At 37.6% G+C, this 21,011-nt stretch overlaps 1 protein-coding gene across 1 annotated transcript in view; it reads right to left on the bottom strand.

Moving 5' to 3' along the window:
* csmd3b (CUB and Sushi multiple domains 3b) overlaps positions 1-21,011 on the bottom strand; it is a 1,933,688-nt gene that overhangs the window by 32,388 nt on the left and 1,880,289 nt on the right. The window contains exons 58-62 of the mRNA XM_072571243.1: positions 13,870-14,046; positions 12,682-12,861; positions 11,541-11,714; positions 7,612-7,785; positions 6,730-6,803 (exon numbers count right to left, since the gene is read on the bottom strand). Of these exons, the coding sequence (XP_072427344.1) occupies positions 6,730-6,803; positions 7,612-7,785; positions 11,541-11,714; positions 12,682-12,861; positions 13,870-14,046 (779 nt within the window). The remainder of the gene's footprint in view (positions 1-6,729; positions 6,804-7,611; positions 7,786-11,540; positions 11,715-12,681; positions 12,862-13,869; positions 14,047-21,011) is intronic.

The following is a 21,011-nucleotide window of genomic DNA, read 5'->3' as shown; positions in this document are numbered from 1 at the left end:
TTCAAAATAATTACTTTCTGGAAAAGGAGCACATTTCAGCCAGGCTTTGTAAGGTCAAAAGATTTACTTTATTTCTCAAAATGGAAACAGTTCAATGATTAAAAAATTTTTCTGCAAAAAGAACTGAACCAGATTTGCAACTCGCTAACTTGTTTGAATATACAAGTGTTGACAAGAAATGCTGCTGCTAAAATATTGAAAGAAGGGGTACTGTGCCATATTTATAAACCTAATCACCAGTCAGTGCTGGAAGAAGGGCACAGGAACATATCGCTCATTGGGTCTTGGAACCGTTATTGTGTTAAAGCACGTTGTTGTTGCTGGCTGTTGATTAACTAATAAAGATTGAAAAATAATCAGTTTCAGTCAAACCTAAACAAATACATTCGTAAAGTATTGTATCTTATCAGAATATTAGTAGTAAGCATTAGGTCAACAATTATGTGATCTTGATGGCTATTGGCTGATGTCATATAAAATGATTCTTTTTCTGATATCGCTAATTCATTCCCATTAAATAGTAGGGTAAGTGACTGCAATGGTAGAATTACCAAACTGTCCTTTGGTTTCCCGTTTTATCAATGTCAGGTCTGAAGATAGATAACTTCAGTTTGGACTATGGAAGAAGTAAACTTACTCTAAATATTTGACAAATAATCTTTTGATATTTGCTGCAGGCTAACTGAGCTCCAAAATGGGAGATTTGTCATCTTTGTACTTCAGGATGTTTTATTCCTGAACTTCATGCTCTTGTTTTCTGCTTTGGAAGGGTTGGAGGGTGGAGCTGAAAGAAATCCATCCTGCATACTGCAAATGAATGGTGGGTCCAACTGAAAATCCAAATCCTGTTGCACAGAATCATCGGGTGGAACTTACAGCTGAAAATTGGGTGGACAGGACTTCCACATGAATGTGAAACAGAGTGTGATGACACCAAGTTAGCCATAAGAAGACATTATGCCAGTCTCCAAAATTGTGAAAAAGGGAGCGGTACAGACATCTTCAGCCTGTTTTCCATTGTGGAATTGCTAATTAGCAATCTATTGAACTTGTTCACCCAATTGTCTGAAATTGGTCATTGCCTGCACCATTTCTCAGGGATCACTCAAGAAAATGCTTTGGAAGGGTGTTATAGCACCTACAAACAGGTAAACAAGGGTAGGAAAGGAAGGCTGAATGGAACAGCAGATTCTGCTGATGGAAGTGGGTGTATCTGCAGATTTTCAGACTCATTTTTGAGCAATAAAAAGCACAGCAGTATTCAGACAGTGTGCTGCCTTCAAACTTGTAGCCTTAATCAGTTTCCTGCTTTGGAAATTACCCCTCTACAATCCTGGATGGGCAGTTATCCCTCCTTTGTGCGTCCAGTTGGCTCTCCTTCCCAATCAGTCATCGAATGAACAGTTGAGCTGAGACACTAGGGCAAGGAGCAAACTGACCATTCGCTTTCAGTTTTGCTTCCATAAAATAAAAAAAAATCCTTTTCATAGTTTAAATCCAAAATGATAACCCAGTATCTACATGTTGTAAGAATTGATTTTTAAATTGCTGTTGCGATTCATTAATGACTGAAAATATCACTTGTGAACTTGCCTATTCTTTTTCATGTTAAACCTGTCACATCAATGCAGTACACCACATAATCCTTTATTCTATTAAGGAAGAAAAATCTGGTGACTAAGATTTGTATTTCAATCATGATGAATTCAATGAATGCTGAAAAAAGGATGATAACTTTGCCCTTTTGAGTTCCCTATTTATCACTGGCAAAACAATAGGAATCATATGATGTGACTAAAATAAGACACAGCAGCCAGTTTGCTGAAGCACTTAAATCTGAGGATCTCCCAAAATGTTCTCTATTTACAATCTAACATTTTTCAATGCTTAAATCTACTGAGTTGCAGGCTTATAACAGTATACTAGTTCTTCCAACAATGTATACTTGGCACCTCATGTGCCATTCATGTAATGTTTAACTGCAAACGAAATCAAGTTATGTAGCAAATTGGCTCAACTTACAATTGGTTTTGAAATATTTCTTGAAAAAGGAAAGGTCTTGTACCTATTAGCTAGCCTAATGGAATGCGTATCTGTGTAGACCTGAGCCAAGGACCTGATCAAACTTTTTTGAATGGCCTGGCAACATTTACTGTCAAAACTCTCATATTAAAAATACAAGAGAAAAACTGATACCTATACAATCATTTTCCATCATCATCTCCCAACCTCATGATAGAGGCAAAAACAGCCAAAAATGATATTCGCAGATTAAAAAGCCCAGACGTTTGCACCATTGGGACATATCTGAAGCCTTTCAAAATTCATAGATGGAGCACAATTCTATAATTCCTACCCCCATTCACAGTGCCCCCTGTTTTTTCTGGTGGCTAAGGACTAGGGTGTAAGTACTACATCCACATTCTGCTCTCTTGACTGAGCTAGGTCCATTGCAGAGGTAAGCATCTCCACATCAGTGATCCACTGCCAGGTTAGTTTCTTCATGATGATGTGATTTGATTTATTATTGTCACATGTACCAAGGTGCGGTTAAAAGTATTGTTTTGCTTGCTAACCAGACAAATCATACCTTACATAAGTACACTAGGGCAATAGAACACAATGCTGAATAGAATGTTATAGTTATAGAGAAGATGCAGAGCGGTATAGGTAACCACAGTATGAATTTTGGAACTATTTGAAAGGTGAGTTCAAATTGTCTTCCTTAAATAATCCATGTAAAATTATATCCTCTCCAAAATCTATGCCACCCATACCTTCCATCCTGACTAATGACCTTTCCTTGGCATTTCAACCAATGCAAACTATGTACAGTCAACAGTTGTGATATTGTTCAGAAAATTAAACACTCTTTTATAAAAATTCTTTTGAAGAAAACCCTGCTGTTCACACAACCTAATATTATTGTCAAATAACAGGTCATTGAATTCTCAATAATAGAGGCTTTAAAATCTGCACTTACTTCAATCCTGTGCAAATAAATATTGACACATTGATTAAAAATAAGGTCACAAAAAGAACAAATGATTATAAAAGCATAAATGCATTAATCAAGGAAAGTCAATCGACTTACTAAGCTAGCAAAACAGGTCTTGCAGAGAAAAAAATTTTCATGGGTCCAGGTTCTCAATCAAATGCATATAGTGAGGGTTAGGAATTAAGTGTTTCAGTGGAACTAGATTACTACTGACTAGATCGATAAATCTGTTGAAGGGGAGCCTGTCTTCAACTTGTTGATTTTGACTAATTTTGACTTTTCATTTTCAGGTAAGAAAATGGTTGAAATGAAACAATATTAGGGTACAATTTCTCCTAATTCCATGATTTTTCCAGCTAATGCTTTAACCTTGCCTAAAAGAAGCTACATAGGTTCTATTCATCTTAGAATGAAAATTGGTGTAAATCACCTTGGACAAATTATTCTTTAAGCACTTGAGTAGAATCTCGATTCATAGCTTCTAAATTCAGCAGTATTTTAAATGGAAATGTGCTATAATTAGATATGACAACTTTACCTTTAAGATTGTGACAAGCTGAACACTGATCAGTTGAGTTATACCTTTGAGTTGCTAACTCAGCCAAATCAAGACACTTAAATCTTGTTAATTGATATAAGCTAATTAGAAAGGTTATTATCCATGTAAGCATTAATGATGAATATAAAACATTATTTTAGGGCTTGTAAAGGACACTGCTTAAAGTCGCACATCATTCTTGTAATATTCTGATTTTCGCTATATCCATCACAGATAAAGTAATTACTTTTAACATAATTAATCTGGATATTTTTCTTCCAATTACTATCAAAGGCTAACATGGACATGTGGTGCTTTACATATATCAGCAGCATCCCCAAATATATTCCAAGTTACAAAGTACATAGATGTTGTCTTGGGATATCATAATTGATGCACTATAAGTATTGTAATTCTGTTGATTTGAGCAAAAGTTTGTATTCATTTTGTTTGTCACAAACTATTGACTTAAAAATAAATTATTGACCAATAGGTTATTTGTCAGACAATTACAAAAATAAATTGTGCTAAGTAAAATATTCCCTTCTCTTTCAATTGACATATTGACAATCATAAACCTACAAAAGCAAAATAAACTATTTTTATGAATTTATTTCTATGGTGTAAATAATTGAATTTGCCTAAACATTAACACAGTGGATAAGGAAAGTTTAAACATGGCAAAATCCAGGCCGGTGAATTTGGTGGGCTCAGTCTTAAGTCCAACATAATTAGAGTATTTTGAACATTCTTTGAAGCACCAAAGATTGTCTTGTATATGAATCAAAATGAATCGGTTTGAATTATTGATTACAAGTAAAACAAGGAATATTGTTCACAGCCATTCTGCATTATATTGAGAAAATTCACAGTTCTTCTGAATTAGAATGTTCACCATAACCCTTTTTTTCCCTCTGTTCATCATGCAAAAACAGAAAATCAAGTTGAATGAGATTCCAAATGGTCTGTTTTGTCGTGTCAACCAATGTTCTTTGTGTGTAAAAATGCTATTCAACCATTATTGGGGAGGGAGTGGTTTGGAAATTGGTCGTGGAGTCGGCTGATAATGATGAAAGCACTTGTGCAAATCTTATGATTGTGAATCTATTAATCTCATCAGGTAGTTTCAAGAAGAATCCTGTGTTCAAGAGCAGCAGGCCAATTAGACTTAGGCAACATGACCAGAAGGGTGAGTGCTGCTGTTAAGCATTAGTGCACTTCACCAAGGATACCAGGAATCCAGCTTGTATTTCTGGAGGCAAGTGAATAAGGCAAGATTGAGGTTGTGGCAGGGCCATTGGCTCACAGGTGGTTTCCTCCAGTTCTCCCACAACCCATTCACTGCATTGGCATCATGCTAGCTTACATAATCTCCATTTCAGCTGCATGCTATGCAAGGCATTGGTCTTTGGTTCTTGACACAAGATCTATCATGTATTCCATTGTCCCTTTGAATGATGTCTGACGATGAACCAAATTATGAGCAGCCTTCTTGTTGTGTTTGGGTATTGGATGACCTTCTGACCACATGTTCATGCCATCTCAGAAACTACATTTTTCCATCTTTGTAAAATTGCCAGCTTCTGCCTCTGCCTTAGCTCAATTGCTGTTGAAAAATGCATTCACATTCTGGTAAGCTCTAAACCTGCCCAGCTGAATGCAATCATGACCACCTTCACACCACTCTCTGTAAACTTGATCTGTCATCCAAACCTTCTCTATTTAGTCATAACCAAGTTTGTTCACCCATCACCCTTGTTCATGCTGGCCTATATTAGCTGCTGCTTAAGCAAAGTCTCAATATTAGTATGTCAACTTGCTTTTGTATCCTTATATGGCCTCTTCCATCCTTATTAATGTAACGTTCAATAACACCTCCATGATTCTGGCCTCTTCGGCTTTCCCAAATTTAAATGCATTACATGTAGTGGCCATTTCTTCAGCTGTTGAGTACTTAAAATGTGAAATGTGCTTCCTAAACCCTACTGTCTTTCAATAATAAGTCCAAAAAATCATATAGCATCTATAATACAGGAACATTTACATGGATATTATATAACATTATTATCAACCGATATTTGACACCCAACCACATAAGCATTAATGCAGATCACTAAAAACTTGGTGAAAATGATGGATTATAAGGATTGTCTTAGATTGAAGAACATAGATTCTAAATTTTGGCAGCTAGAACCCTGACTATTGGTTCTGCTGATATTGGTGGGCTGAAAACACAATGGATATTAGGTCTCAAACCTTATTTACATTATGTCACCAAGCAGCTCCTCAGAAAAAGTGGATTAGAATTAGATGCCACTTTATCATCAGCAGTCTCCCTAGTTAGATCATGGTGAGAAGAGGAAGGTGGAATAGTGATGGTGCAATCAAGCAATGGACTTTGAATTGTTTTGAAACCATCCAGGTGAAATGGCAGGTTTTTTTTAATAAATAAATGTAATTAATTTTTTTGTAGTCTCCGATATGTCTTCAAAAACTGACTAGTAAAACTATTTGTAGCTAAGGATACCCTGAAAGGAACAAGTTATGGCATTGGCAATATTAGGCCAGTTCAATTGTGGGAAAGTGTCTTGAAATAGACATTTGGCCTTTATATATAAAGGACAGAATTGATGGAGGCTTCTCAGTAATTAACAATATGATGGGCAATAAACTTCTAGTGGAGGATGTGAGCACACATCACCTGACATACTGAATACTCAGGCATTCACTTACTGTATAAAATTGATATATGTGTCAGCAAATTTTCAAATCAATGTTCTTCTTTTCCTTAATTCTAAAATAAGGAGGTCAACTGTAATGTCATTGTTTTTTGTGGTGGTGGTTCTTTGGAACTGTCACCATGGAGAAATGTCTAATTTCTCTTGTGAAGGGAATGTTATATTACATTTAATCAGTTCCTGAGATGCTCAGTTTTCATGCTTAGTGATCTTCTGTTACTGTATGTTGTTTGACTTGCTAAAGCTCAGCAAACCTGTTACTGTAATTGGGTTCTAATATTTGCATTGTCAACACACTCCTCTATTAACCAAGCATTTATATTAGATCACAAAGGTGTTGAAATTAGTGTCCTGTCCTTCGGAAGAAAATGCTCAAAAATACTACAGGAACAATACTTAAAAGTTGCAATTACATTTTTAACAACTGTATAAAAACATTTCTTTATGTTACTCACCATATAACCAAAGGTATTATTCTGCGTTCCATGTAGTGGTGTTCCTGGGTTTTCACATGTGGTATGTGAAGATTCTAATTGAAAGCAAATAATATATCATGTTCCTATTTCATTTTTCACTGTCAAACTTTTATCTGCAAATGGACACATTTTATGAATTTAGCCCTTTGTGCACCACGTATTCCTTTCCTAAAGGCAGTGACTCATTACAGGGTATTGGGGCACAGCTAAGTTGGATCTCAGATCTTCTTGATTTTAATGTCGAAATAAGCTATTTGATGCAGAAATCTTCAGATATTTTGTTCACTTGGAGGACAAATCACGCCACAGACATGTTTACCATTGGCAAGCTAGAAATTGGAGCAAACATGGGTCTTTGACTTCACTGCTATTTCATGTGTGAACTAACGCTACTGCCTTTTAGGTGGCTACTTGCTTTGCCAACAGTAATTAAACAATCAGTAATAGCAAAAGGAGCAAATGATTAGACAGGACTGTGGAAGGCAAGTATTCTTATTCCTTATGACTCCCCAGGAATTTAGACATTTTTGAAAGCATCTTAACCTTTGTTGGCAGTCATTAGGAGCCAAATTCTGAGTAGACAGAGTGTGAGCTCTGTGTATCATAAATACATTTTCCAGACAGAATCTTCCCAGCAAGTGTTAAAGTCCCAGTGAACACATATGTCAATTAAAATAAAATTATCACTTAACAACTTCAACAATGGTTTGAAATTCTACTCTAACTACACATCTTGAAAATTGCATCACAGATTACACACAAGACAAAAAATGAATTCATCATAAATCTGACATATCTATATTTTGAAAGATTTAAGCAAAGCTGAAGTGTCATTTATGTTACAGAATATGGCATCCCTACCTATGCAGCGAGGTTGTGAGCCACTCCAAGATCCATCAGCTTGACAAATCCTGGTGCTTGAACCTACCAGGATCAAAGGGGGGTTGCAGCTAAATGAGACCTCTGATTGGTAGATGAAGCTTTTTCCCTCTCTTCTTCCTTGTGCTGGAATGCCAGGGTCTCCACAAAACTTTGCTGTGAAAAACACAAGGAGTAAAAGACGATTCATTCATTGAAGTTGACTTTTTTTGCAAGTAAACACCAACATGGTCATGCTAAAAGATGAGAGACTTAACAAACAATCCAGGTCTTTCTCAATATATAATTTCAGTTATGTCACACTGTACACTTTTGCTATAAATTCTGTGTCTTACAATCTTATTCTCCTCAACCACCTGATGAAGGAGCAGCGCTCCGAAAGCTAGTGCTTCCAAATAAACCTGCTGGACATTAACTTGGTGTTGTGTGATCTTTAATTTTGGAAATTTATATGCTTCTATTTGAATTTTTGCATCCGTTTGGAGTTCAAATAGAACCCAAGTCTGCCATCTAATCATATTTGCTAAAATCTATTTGAATTAATCAACGTGAATGTGGTATATGTGTAGAATTCTCTACCCAGGGTGGGGAGGTAAATAGATTTTTGAAATATTGGTGAGTTGAGGCCTATAATAAGCTGGCATGATGGAGGCCAAGTGCAGATCAGCAATGTTCTTGTTGAATGGAGGGACAGGCCAGGGCAGCCAAATGACTTACTCCTACTCCTATTTCTCATGTTGTTATTTTCATATAACAGCAGTTTATTCAAGTCACATTAATTAGAATCAACAAACCTAATGCAAAATATTTTTAGGATTCTGTATTAATGTCAGTGCTATGAAATTAACTTGAAGGATTAAAAGAGCTAGCAAGATTTCTTACTATATCTTACCAAATGCATCTAAGTTATGACCAAGCCTACCCCTTGGCATCCCTCACATCAAATTCTCCATACACTATTCCCAGAAAAAACTCGCCACACAGCAGATATCCACAGAAAGACAATCAGCTTTTGTACCCTTACCAACTTTAATAAGTCATTGTGTACCTCTACGAGCACTGTCAGTCAACAGTTGCCATGCATAGTTCCTGACATTTGCCCCAGACGTGACGACAGGGGAAAATTGGTGGTCTGTTTTGCAGACAGGGATTTGGAGCTCCTGCTGGATGTGGTGATGTAGACTTGGGATGACTTTGTTACTCAGGATCAGCAGTGGAGGCCACAACACCAGACTACCCAGGCTGGTCCAAGGTTGCCACCCAGGTTGGAGCTATCTCAGCCTCATGGAAGAATGCTTTGCAATGTAAGATGAAAGCCAACGTCTTTCTCTATTCTGCCAGTGCAAGTGACACCATCCTCTTTCTAATACCTCACCCTCATTTTATGTCTGTTACTGTACCCACTTCCCAACAAGGCATATGGTCTACCACTCTCGCTATTGTCTACAACTAAATGCTACTTTAATGTGATCACTTTTTCTGAGGGGATCTTTGTTCTGAGATAATGTGTTAAACTTGCTTCATTACATATTATGGGCAGGCAGTGGTATAGTGGTAATGTCCCTGGACTAACAATCCATAAACTCAAGCTAATTCTCTGGTGACGTGTGTTTGAACCCCAAAATAGCAGATGATGGAATTCAAACATAATAAAAACCTGGAAGTAGAAGATTACTCATGATGACCGTGCAAACACTGTCATTATTGAGGTCCCATGAAGAAATAATAAATCGTGATCAAATCCATAATGTATTGTTCCAGGAAACAGATTTCCTTTTCTTTGCAGAAACTGTTTTCAATACAGTCTATGATTTCTTCTTTATGGCTACTTCTGTCAATTTGACTTTTCCAATCAATATGAAGATTAAAGTCACTCATGATTAACGTGTTGCCTATTTGGCATGCTATCAATACCTCTGGACTTGTCCTCAGTTCTACAATACAGATGCTGTTAGAGGGGCTATAGATTATTCGAACTAGTGTTTTCTTCAACTTTCCATTTTTTACCACTATCCAATGAATTTTACATCATCCAATCCAAGATCATTTCTGGCTATTGTATTCATTCCATTTCATACTAACAAAGCTTCCCCACCACCCTCTCCCTCAGTTGCATTCTCCTTCCCACTGTGCCATGCTTTTGAACATGGTGAAATTATCTGAAAAACCTTCCTATTTCTGCCTTATGACAAGTGATGAGGGGGCCCCAACTTTGAACAAATCCATCCTGGTTCTCCTTGAGTAAACCATACATTTCCAAATGAAAACTCACTTAGCCCATATGGATTTCTAGCAACTTCCTCACTGGCCACATTCGGTTGCTTGGCCTGTGCTTTCCTGGTTTATTCCTCCCCTTTTCTTCTAACATCAGCAATCGTCAAATCATCCAGCACTACCTCTGTATATTGAGGATTGAATTATTGTGACCAATGCACCTGCTATTTCTACCTGCGCTTCATTCAGCAATGGACATGTGTTCCTTCTCGTATAGGTGACCTATCAACTTTCATTAATGATCACCTTTTCCCTCATATTTCTCAATCTATTCATAGCTTCACACACTTCTTTGTGAAGTCAGATACAAACTACTCATGTAATTTTTTTGTCATTTCTTCTGCCTTTACATGAAAATTTCAACCCGGGTCCAAACTTTTTGAGATACTCAAATAATTTCATTTTACCTGGCTATAATAGTTTTTTTTTAATTCAGGTGTCTTGTGCTCTCGATTTTACAGCGTTTCTCCATTTTCTTCTTTTCACCTCAATTAGTCAATAACTTTCTAGAGAATGTTTATAGGTCATTTTTTTCAATTTTATCTATCATTTTAAATTTGCCCATCAATGGATTTGGAATTTTTCGGCAATTTATTTATCTGCATACACATGATAAGATTTTTTTTAAATCTTCACCTGAAGGGTTGTTAAATAATCTCCCCGGATTCACTTGTTTTAGATGTCCTGTAATTTCAGTGAATTTCCTACTCTCTTGCTGGGTGGGGCAGCCTTTATTTCCTGTTCATTGTTGCTCTTGAGAAGGTAGTGATGAGCTGCTTTCTCAAACTAAGTTATAGACCAAGCTCATGAACGTGGGAATTTAGAAAGATGCAAAATGGGCAAATGTTTTGCTTTGTTCTACAAACAATTCAAATTACAAACAATAAATAAATAAAGGAACAGGAATAACCTACCATTGCTATTGGGTAAAATGCTTGATGTTTCAAAGTAAATACAAGATTCAAAGTGAAGTCTAATGAACCTAAAGGATCCATTTGATATGACCATCAAAACTAATGTCATTTGCAAAATATCATGCAAGAACTATAAAAAAACACTACATTGGACAAACTAGCAGGAAACTTGCCACCAGAATACATGAACACCAACTAGTCATCAAAAGACACAACCCACTATCACTAGTTTCCATACATTTAGGCAAAGAAGGGCACCACTTTGACTGGAATAGCACACACACCCTAGGACAGGTGAAACAAAGACATGCATGAGAATTCTTACAGGCATGGCATTCTAACCAGAACTCCATCAATAAACACATCTACCTTTCCTTGGGAAAAAAAACTGGAAATGACATCACCCACCTTAAGAAACCAAAACCTATGAATAGAGAGGCAGCACCAGCACTTCACCAGAGACTCTCATTGATGATATTACCTAATCATGGTGACAAAACGTCTGAAAACAGACCTTCCAGCTCAGGAGGCTAACTTACATGCTTATCGTTAACCTGAGCTACAAATCTCAAAAATTGCTGAATACAAGTTTGCATAGTCTTGTTTTCCTTTGACATTTCATTAACTATAAATGTTAGAATAAAATATATGACCAACAACTACACAAGCAAATTATTATGTACAAAATTCATCATCCTCACTGATTATCTATTGTCTACTTACGCAAACACTGAGGGACTTCTCCCATCCATGTTCCATTTCCCACACAGCTTAGAATTGCAGGAAAGGACAATTCATATCCTGGAGAACAGCTGTAGCTAATGCTCGATCCCCAATCAAAGTTTGTTCCTTCCATTTTCCCATTCGAAATCTGTGGTGGTGCTAAACACACCACAGCTGCGGCAAAAATGAATTGCATCAAACACAAGCTCTTCACATCTGCTAATGTACTGAAAATCTGTTAATGGACCTGAGTATCTTTATGTAAACATATTATTTGGAAATGCATTTCATATCAACATATCAACATGTCACAGCATATTCTTGAATTTTCTGCCTGCCCAAAGGCACACCTGACCCATGGTACCATGACCTGCAGCACAGGGAGGACAGGAATCAAATCCCAAACTGTTGGCACTAATGTGATTGACCCGCAAAGCGTGTGAGATGCTGCAGCAATATATTCTTTACATACATGTTGCAGCCTGGAGCTAGTGTCTGTGATGTTAAAGGCTACAATTCCTTTCCATCATTGACTGATTTGGAATCACTCCCACTCTTACCACCTGCCACTAGCATATATTAGAAGGATTGCAAGTTCATACTCAACTGCTTGAATGTGTTATGCACTCACATTCCTTGACTTTCAAATCTCAAAGTGGAACTTCAAGCAGGAGTTCGATGGCCCAATGGCAGGGATGTTTCCCAATGTGCCACAAGACCTCTTCACTGGTGCCTAACATTGAATAAAATACAAGAAGACCTCCTTTGAATACCTGGTGTCTCAAGTATTTTAATTTCCTTGACTAAAAGGTCCCTCAAAAAGATATCATCAATGAAGTTGAATCATTATCAAGTGCCTAAATGATGTTATTTACAAAAAGTTGTGAAGATATAGATACATAATTTCACGGGACTGAATTTTCAAACTTGGGCCAAAAGCCAGAAATGAAAATTAGTTATGGTATGTTTTAGGCGCACCCTATGCAATCTACAAAGTTTCAGCCAGCAAAAGGCCAGATCATGGGCTCACTGTCCATTCCCCGACAGCTGATAAGCTCCCTTTGCTGGATCGTTTTTCAAAAGAGTGCATTTTGATCAATCATAAGTCAAAGAATTGATGCATTTGGCACAATATTCTTACCTTTACACAGTGGTGTTGAGCCACTCCAAGTGCCATTGCCGTAGCAGGTACGGACCCTGGAGTTCTCAGAGCCCATTGTGTAACCTGGCTGGCACATTTGTGTCACATTTTGTCCGACCGTGAAATCATCCCCTAGTCTTATCCCATTCGCTGGTACCCCAGGATCTCCACAAGTGATGACTATGAAAGACCAGACTTGACATTATAGTGTGAAAGGAAGAGAATTGAAACACAGAAACAAATGCAAGTAGCTTTGTTTAGAACTCCATTTCTCATGACAGAAGAGATTGATGCATGAAATAAGATATAATGCTCACAAAGATAGCAAAACTAAACTGGGGGAGTTTCTTTGAGATTTTTGAAAGCTTTGTATCATCTACCATGTCTACCTCCTGATCCTGAGATAATTTTAGTTCCAACTTGTTAAATTGCTCTGGATGCCATGGTATCTAGTTTGCTATGTAACACTTTGTCGAAAGTCTTACTGAAGTCAATGTAGATTACATCAATTTCACCGCTCCCACCTTCATACCTAATCACCACCTCAAAACCCAATTAAACCTGTAAGACATGATAAATCCTAACAAGACTCTGCTGACTATCATCAAGTCCTTGCCTCTCCAAGTGGATATTAATTCTGACCCTCAGAAAATTTTCTAGATGTTTCCCTTCCCTGATGTTAGTCTCCTTGGCCAATGGCTCCATGATTTATTCCTACATCCTTCTTGAATAATGGTACCAGATTAGCTATCCTCCAGTCTTCTGTTCCCTTTCTTGTGTCCACAGGATACTTGAAAATTAATGCCAGCACCCCGTAGTCTTCTTCCTTATCTCCAACAGTAGCCTGATATACATATCATCTGGGCCTGATAATTTATCCAGTTATATACATGCTAAAGTAACCTCCTTCTCAATTATAATTTCGTCAAGTGTATGTATTATGGTCAAAGGCCAATCCAAACAGAGAATAAATAGTTTAACATTAAAATCATCTGTTAATAAATGTGAATAAATAGTCATATACCTAATTACTATTATTGGAGTCAGTGACATTTTAAAATGACTTAATCACATAAAATTTACATTTATGCCTGAAATTTGAACTGTCACAGACTGAAAGCAACTTTACAGTGGACAAAACTATTCCCTATTGCTAAAAAATGATAATTCCAGCAGTCATTGACTTACTTGTACAATTCGGTGCATTGCCTGACCATGTTCCATTTACTGTGCATTGTCTTGTAGCTGAGCCAGAGAGTAAGTACCCTTCCAGACACGAATATGTTATCGAGTTGGAATACAATGTGCCATCAATGCGATAAACCTTTCCATTAGCTGGTGTCCCAGGATTGTCACACTTGACAGCTAAACAAACATTGGTTGAAAGAATACAGGTAAAGTTATAACTTGGAGATCTGTTCTTCCAAAGTGAATTTATTCACATTCATGTAATTAATAATAAATAAGTTTTGACCAATAGTTAGTGAATGCATTGAATATAATTTCAGTGTCAGTTTTGACTGTACTCTGGCAAAGTTTCTTCATGAATATGCTGGAAATATTCCAAAGGCAATATTAAATTAAACAGTGTAGGTCATTAGTATAAGTGAAACAAATGTTATCCATGCTTATCTAGCTGCTGAACAGTCTACATTAACTAACTGAATAAAGATACCACACAAAATCTAGGATGTTGATCTTCAGTTCTGATCTACATTCAGGATATTGTATGAATACTCAGACTGTTTGTTCATTTGCAATATTTATGTATTAGATTACACTTGGAGAGAGCTCTTTTTAATCAAAATTCAGAATATTTTAAAGCCTTAATAAAGCATTGAAGCAAAAGTATAAATCTCATCTATCTCAAAATATAAAAGATCACAAAGTAAAATTCCAAAGGAAAGTGTTAAAATGTTCATCACGTAAATTGTGCATTTGACATTCCCACATATAGAGTTGTCAAAATATACAGCATGGAAGCATACCCTCCAGACCAGATATTCTAGATAAATCTAATTCCATTTGCCAGCATTTGATCCATATCCCTGTAAACCCTTTCTATTCATAGATCCATCCAGTTGCCTTTTAAATGTTGTAATTTTACCAGCCTTCACCACTTCCTCTGGCAGCTCATTCCATACATGCACTACCCTCTGCAGAAAAAAAAATGCCCCTTATGTTTCTTTTAAATCTTTCCCCTCTCACCTTAAATCTTTGCCTTCTAGGTTTGGATTACCCCATGCTGGGGAAAAGACCTTATCTATTCACCCTATTTATGCCCCTCATGATTTTAGAAACCTCTATAAGGTCATGCTTCAGCCTCCAATGTTCTAAGGAAAATAGCCTCAGTCTATTCAGTTTCTCCCGAAAGCTCAAATTCTGCAACCCTGACAACATTCTTGTAAATCTTTACTGTATCTTTTCAAGTTTCACAAAAGCCTTCAATAGCAGGGAGACCAGCGTTGCATGTAGTAATCCAATAGTGGCTGAACCAATATCCTATACAGTCGTAATATGACCTCCCAACCCCGATACTCAATGCACTGACAAATAAAGACAAGCATACCAAATGCCTTCTTCACTATCCTGTCTACCTGGGACACCACTTTCAAGGAACCATGAACCTGCACTATGACTAAATAAATGACTAAAAAAAAGAAGTTTCATGAAAAATTCAATAACACTTGCTTTGAATTTGTGCTTTTAAATATTTCACACATAATTACTGACTACCATTTTAATCTCCCTTTCAAGGAGCACTTCTGAATGCATCTGCCATTGTAATTTGCAAGTCATATTAGCTTTGTCCATCACAGTCAGAAAGTGTCTCACAGTTAACTGCTGAATATCCGCGAAGTCATAATTAACTATTTTTATTAACATCATCCCAAACTTTGTTAAGTTATTTCTTTTGCTCAGATAAATGGATACATAGAAAACAATCAAATCACATATTACTACATTGTAAAATTTTAAATCAATGTAGAAATTTGTATCTATTATAATGTCTGAAGTATATCGTGCTCATTATTTTAGACACAAACTATTTCAAAAGCTAATTGTCTGATTGAAATTAATCATCTCAATTCTGTAACCATTTATCACTTTCACTGCTTGGGTGAACAGTCGCCTCAGTCACCCAACTTGACTGAGAATAACTAGAGGTTAGTCTCAGGTAGATAGGATAGTGAAGAAGGCATTTGGTATGCTTTATTTTATTGGTCAGAGTATTGAGTACAGGAATTGGGAGGCATTGTTGCGGCTGTACAGGACATTGGTTAAGCCACTGTTGGAATATTGTGTGCAATTCTGGTCTCCTTCCTATCAGAAAGATGTTGTGAAACTTGAAAGGGTTCAGAAAAGATTTATAAGGATGTTGCCAGGATTGGAGGATTTGAGATATAGGGAGAGGCTGAACAGGCTGGGGCTCTTTTCCCTGGACCATCTGAGGCTGAGGGGTGACCTTATAGAGGTTTACAAATTATGAGGGGCATGGGATAGGCTAAATAGGCAAAGTCTTTTCCCTGGGGTCGGGGAGTCCAGATCTAGAGGGCATAGGTTTAGGGTGAGAAGGGGAAAGATATAAAAGAGACCTAAGGGGCAACTTTTTCACGCAGAGGATGGTACATATATGGAATGAGCTGCCAGAGGAAGTAGTGGAGGCTGGTACAATTGCAACATTTAAGAGGCATTTGGATGGGTATATGAATAGGAAGGGTTTGGAGGGATATGGGCTAGGTGCTGGCAGGTGGGACTAGATTGGGTTGGGATATCTGGTCGGCATGGATGGGTTGGACCGAAGGGTCTGTTTCCATATGGTACATCTCTATGACTCTATGACTCTCTAAAACGTAAATGTGATTTTGGATGGAATTATGGTTAGAATGGTGGACGAATTATGCCACAGAATATTTTAGAAGATTTATCAGACAAAGCAAGCAAAGAAGTGACAATAGAGATTCAGGAAGGCATTGCATCAAATTAAATATTTGCATGTTAGCTGCTAAAGCTGAATCATTGTAGACTGAAGTCAAGAGAGTAAAAGTGAAACAGATCTGTTGGGCTCTTGCTTTCAACGTGATACTTATATCTGATAAGTCAATACTTATGTCCACAGAATCATAGAACCTCCACATTTTGGAAAGAGACCATTCGGCTCATTGAGTCATCCAAAGAGTCCTTCACTCAGACCCAGCTCCCTACCCTAGCCCTTTAACCCCGGAATTACCATGGCTAATTCACCTTGCCTCCACATTCCTTTCACTATGGACAATTCAGAATGGCCAACCCACCTAACCCGCACATCTTGGAATGTGGGTGGAAACCAGAGCAGCTGATGGAAATTCACACGGTGAGGACGTGCAAACTCCTCACAGTCACCCAAGGATGGAATCGAACCATGTATTCTTGGCACTGTGTAGTAGCAGTGTTAACCATATATGTTATATCCCATAAGTTAAGAGCTAGATGTGAATAACATAGTACTAAAATATTCAACAAAGTCATTATAACTCTTGATATATATACATATTTTACCATCACAGACACTATGGGAAACGAGGGAAGAGATTTCTGTGCCTTTGACAATGATCTTTGCGTCCTCACTGTCCACTGGTGTTGTATTCGATTATTGGAGGGTGGTAAGTTATATTCCCTTGTTCAAGAAAGGGTAGTAGGGATAACCCTGGGAATTATAGACCAGTCACTCTTATGTCAGCTCCTGATGAAGGGCATTTGCCTAAAACATCGATTTTGCTGCTCCTCAGATGCTGCCTGAACTGCTGTGCTCTTCCAGCACCACTAATCCAAAGTCTTATGTTAGTGATGGGCAAATTATTGGAGAGGATATATCATTATTTGGAAAAGCATAGTGTTATTAGAGATAATATGGCTTTGAGAGGGACAGGTCATACCTCACAAGTCTTATTGAATTATTTGAGGATGTGTCAAGACACATTGATGTATGTAGAGCAGTGAATGTGGTTTATATGGATGTTACCAAGGCGTTTGATAAGGTTCACCATTCAGAAAGTATGGAGGCATGGGATACAGGAAGATTTGGCTGCATGGATACAGAATTGGCTGGCCCATAGAAGATAGGGGATGGTAGTAGATGAAATGTCAGTCTGGAGCTCGGTGAACAGTGGTGTTCTGCAGGTTTCTGTTCTAGGACCTTTGCTCATTGTGATTTTTATAAATGACTTGGATGAGGAAAGGTGGGTGAGTAAGTTTTCCAATGACATGAAGGTTGGTGGAGTTGTGGATCGTGTGGATGGCTGTTGTAGGTTGCAATGGGTCATTGACAGGATGCAGAGCTGGGTTGAGAGGGGTCACATGGAGTCCAACCTGGAAAAGTGTGAAGTGATTCTTTTTGAAAGATTGACTTTGAATGCAGATTACAGGGTTAAAGGCAGGATTCTTGGCAGTGTGGAGTAACAGAAGGATCTTGGGTCCACGTCCATAGTTCTCTTAAAGTTGCCACCCAAGTTGATAGGTTTGTTAAGAAGGCGTATGGTGTATTGGCTTTCATTAAAGCAGGGGAATTGAGTTCAATAGCTGCAAAGTTATACTGCAGCTCTTTAAAGCCTTGGTTAGACCACATTTGGAATATTGTGTTCAGTTTTGGTCGCCTCATTACAGGAAGGATGTGGAAGCTTTGGAGAGGGTGCAGAGGAGATTTATCAGGATGCTGCCTGGACTGGAGGGCATATCTTACGAAGAAGGGTTGAAGGTGCTCGGGCTTTTCTTACTGGAGCAAAGAAGGATGAGAGGTGACTTGTTAGAGGTGTACAAGGTGATGAGAGGGATAGATACAGTAGATAGCCAGAGACATTTTTCCAGGGCTGAAATGGCTATCATGAGGGGTATAATTTTAAGGTGATTGGAGGAAGGTTTAGTGGCAATGTCAGAGGTAGGTTCTTTACACAGAGAGTGGTGGGTACGTGGAGTGCATTGCCTGCGGTGGTAGTAGAGTTTGATCCATTAGGGACACTTAAGCGATTCTTGGATAGACATATGGATGATTGTAAAATGGAGGGTAAGTAGTTAAGTTTGATCTTTGAGTAGAATAAAAGGTTGGTACAACATTGAGGGCTGAAGGGCCTGTATTGTGCTGTACTGTTCTATGATCTATAAACTGCTAGAAAAACACATCAGTTTTGGCAGCATCAGTCATGAGAAAGCCGAACTAACATGTCAGATCCCATCGTCAGAATAGTCACTGCACCTGAAATGTTAACTTTGCTTTCTTTGCCAGACCTGTTGCGTTTTTTCCTAGCAATTTCTGATTTTATTTTTGATTGACAGCATCTGCAGTTTTTTTTTGTTAAGAGCAAAAAGAAGCTTATATTAAGACACGCATACCACAGACCATCAGATCATTAAAAGGAGATCTGTTAATAAGGAGATTTAATTTGAAAAGAATGCATCAGAAAAGTTAGATACATGGGGAAATTTTAACCAGCCATAAATAAACTGAGAAAATCGAAATGTTAATATTGAAGTTTGGTCATTGCAATACATCATCATTACATGTTTCAAGAGGGTCAGATAAAGCAGTGCTCAAATCTGACCTGGTGCTTATCACATGCTTAGATAGGAGACAAGAAATTGAAATTTGCAGCATACTCCCAGGAGAACTGTAACCACAGAATGATCAAGTTCAGCTTGATTTAGGAATCAGTTGTACAAAGTAGCAAGAGGTCAGCAGGCATCTAAGGGATGTGGTGGATGTGTTAACATCCATGCCTAAATTTCCAATTTCCACTTCTAATGGGCAAAACATCAGTGGAGCATGAATTTGTAAAGGATTATAGTGAATGCTGAGATGAAAAGCGAATCATGGACAAATAATTAAATAATGTAAAAACTCTACAAATTTATAAAAAGAAGTGAAATACATTGGGCGAAACAAGGTTAGATAGGCTAAACAATAAATTAGGACATAATATATTGGGTTGATTTTTCAGCAGACGTATCAAGAAAAATGTTTAAGAAGATTTATATTTCTCGCCATCATTCATCCCGCCCAACATATTGTGCATTTCTCGCATTTTCTGTCTGATTTTCAGATTTCCAGAATTTGCAGCTTTTCCTTCTCACTCAGCTGCAAATAAAAGGGTTCTTAAGCAAAGATGAAGATCCAATTAACACGTGCTATGTTAATCATGCAACAACGATTTAATTTGAACAATCTAATAATGTCATAAAATCCTTAGCAATTCAGTTCATAGAATCTTGACTGCACACTGATCTAAAGTTCTATCAGTCAGGTTGCTCATGCACTCACAGATCAATGACTCCAGTGACTTGTACTGTGTGATCGTGAAAAAGCATAAAAAAAAGCATTCCTCTAATTTCTATTTGGCAGAAAGCAGATAATGGTTATTCAGGATTTTGTTGTAAATACAGACAATGAAATGTGCTCACCTAGCAAATCCTAACAGCTCAAGTTCAATATGATCTGTAACTTTTTTAATTCTTATGATAAGACAAACTCAAAAAGCCCTCAAAAAGCACCTTTCTCATCTACCGGGTGGATACCATAGTGCTAACAATGGTCCCATTTTCAGGGACAATTCACCAGCAGCTTTCAGGAATTCAACTGAAATGAGTCCAACAGTCCAACCATGGAGGCAGCTCGGGTTTGCTAATTAGAAAGAGTTTGTACTTAGTGCTCCCTGACACCAAAGCCAACCCCTATCCCAACATACGAGATGCTAAGAATCGAGACACCCAAATCTTTACTTATCTGTCGGTCAGCTCACATATTTGCCATCTAAATTCTCTAATCTTCAGATGTTTGTGCATTACTCACAGATGATAAATTCATGAAATACATTACATTCAAAACAATATTTATTCTTTGTGAGTAAGCGCAGCAACAATGCTGTGAAACAAAGAATATTCTAAGCCAGATAGTCAAGTACAATAACACAGTTTTAACAGTTGAAGTGATTTTCACAGTGTGGAAGACGATAGTTTGGTACTATAATGTGCTTCCAGAACTGTGAGATATGTGAATTGACATTACAATCCCAGTCTACAAGCCATTCAAATTGCATTTCACAGCTTGTTATGCATGTAGAAAGAGATACGAGATCCATTTACTGGATATTTCAAGCGAAGGTCACATATTTTGCGCAAGCAAATAGGAATGGTGGCAGAAGAAAACCAGCTGCTTCGTCATGCTTGTACTATATTCAGGATGCTGGAACATTATGCACAGACACCCTGAACCTGCATGTTAGTTCTGGGAGAGGCAAAATAGCTCATCTCATAATGAACAGGAAAATGCAAAATTCCTCTTTGGTTGTTGGGTGTTCAAA

Source organism: Chiloscyllium punctatum, chromosome 5, assembly GCF_047496795.1.
Source record: "Chiloscyllium punctatum isolate Juve2018m chromosome 5, sChiPun1.3, whole genome shotgun sequence".
NCBI lineage: Eukaryota > Metazoa > Chordata > Chondrichthyes > Orectolobiformes > Hemiscylliidae > Chiloscyllium > Chiloscyllium punctatum.
This window is presented reverse-complemented; position numbering and strand designations above follow the sequence as displayed.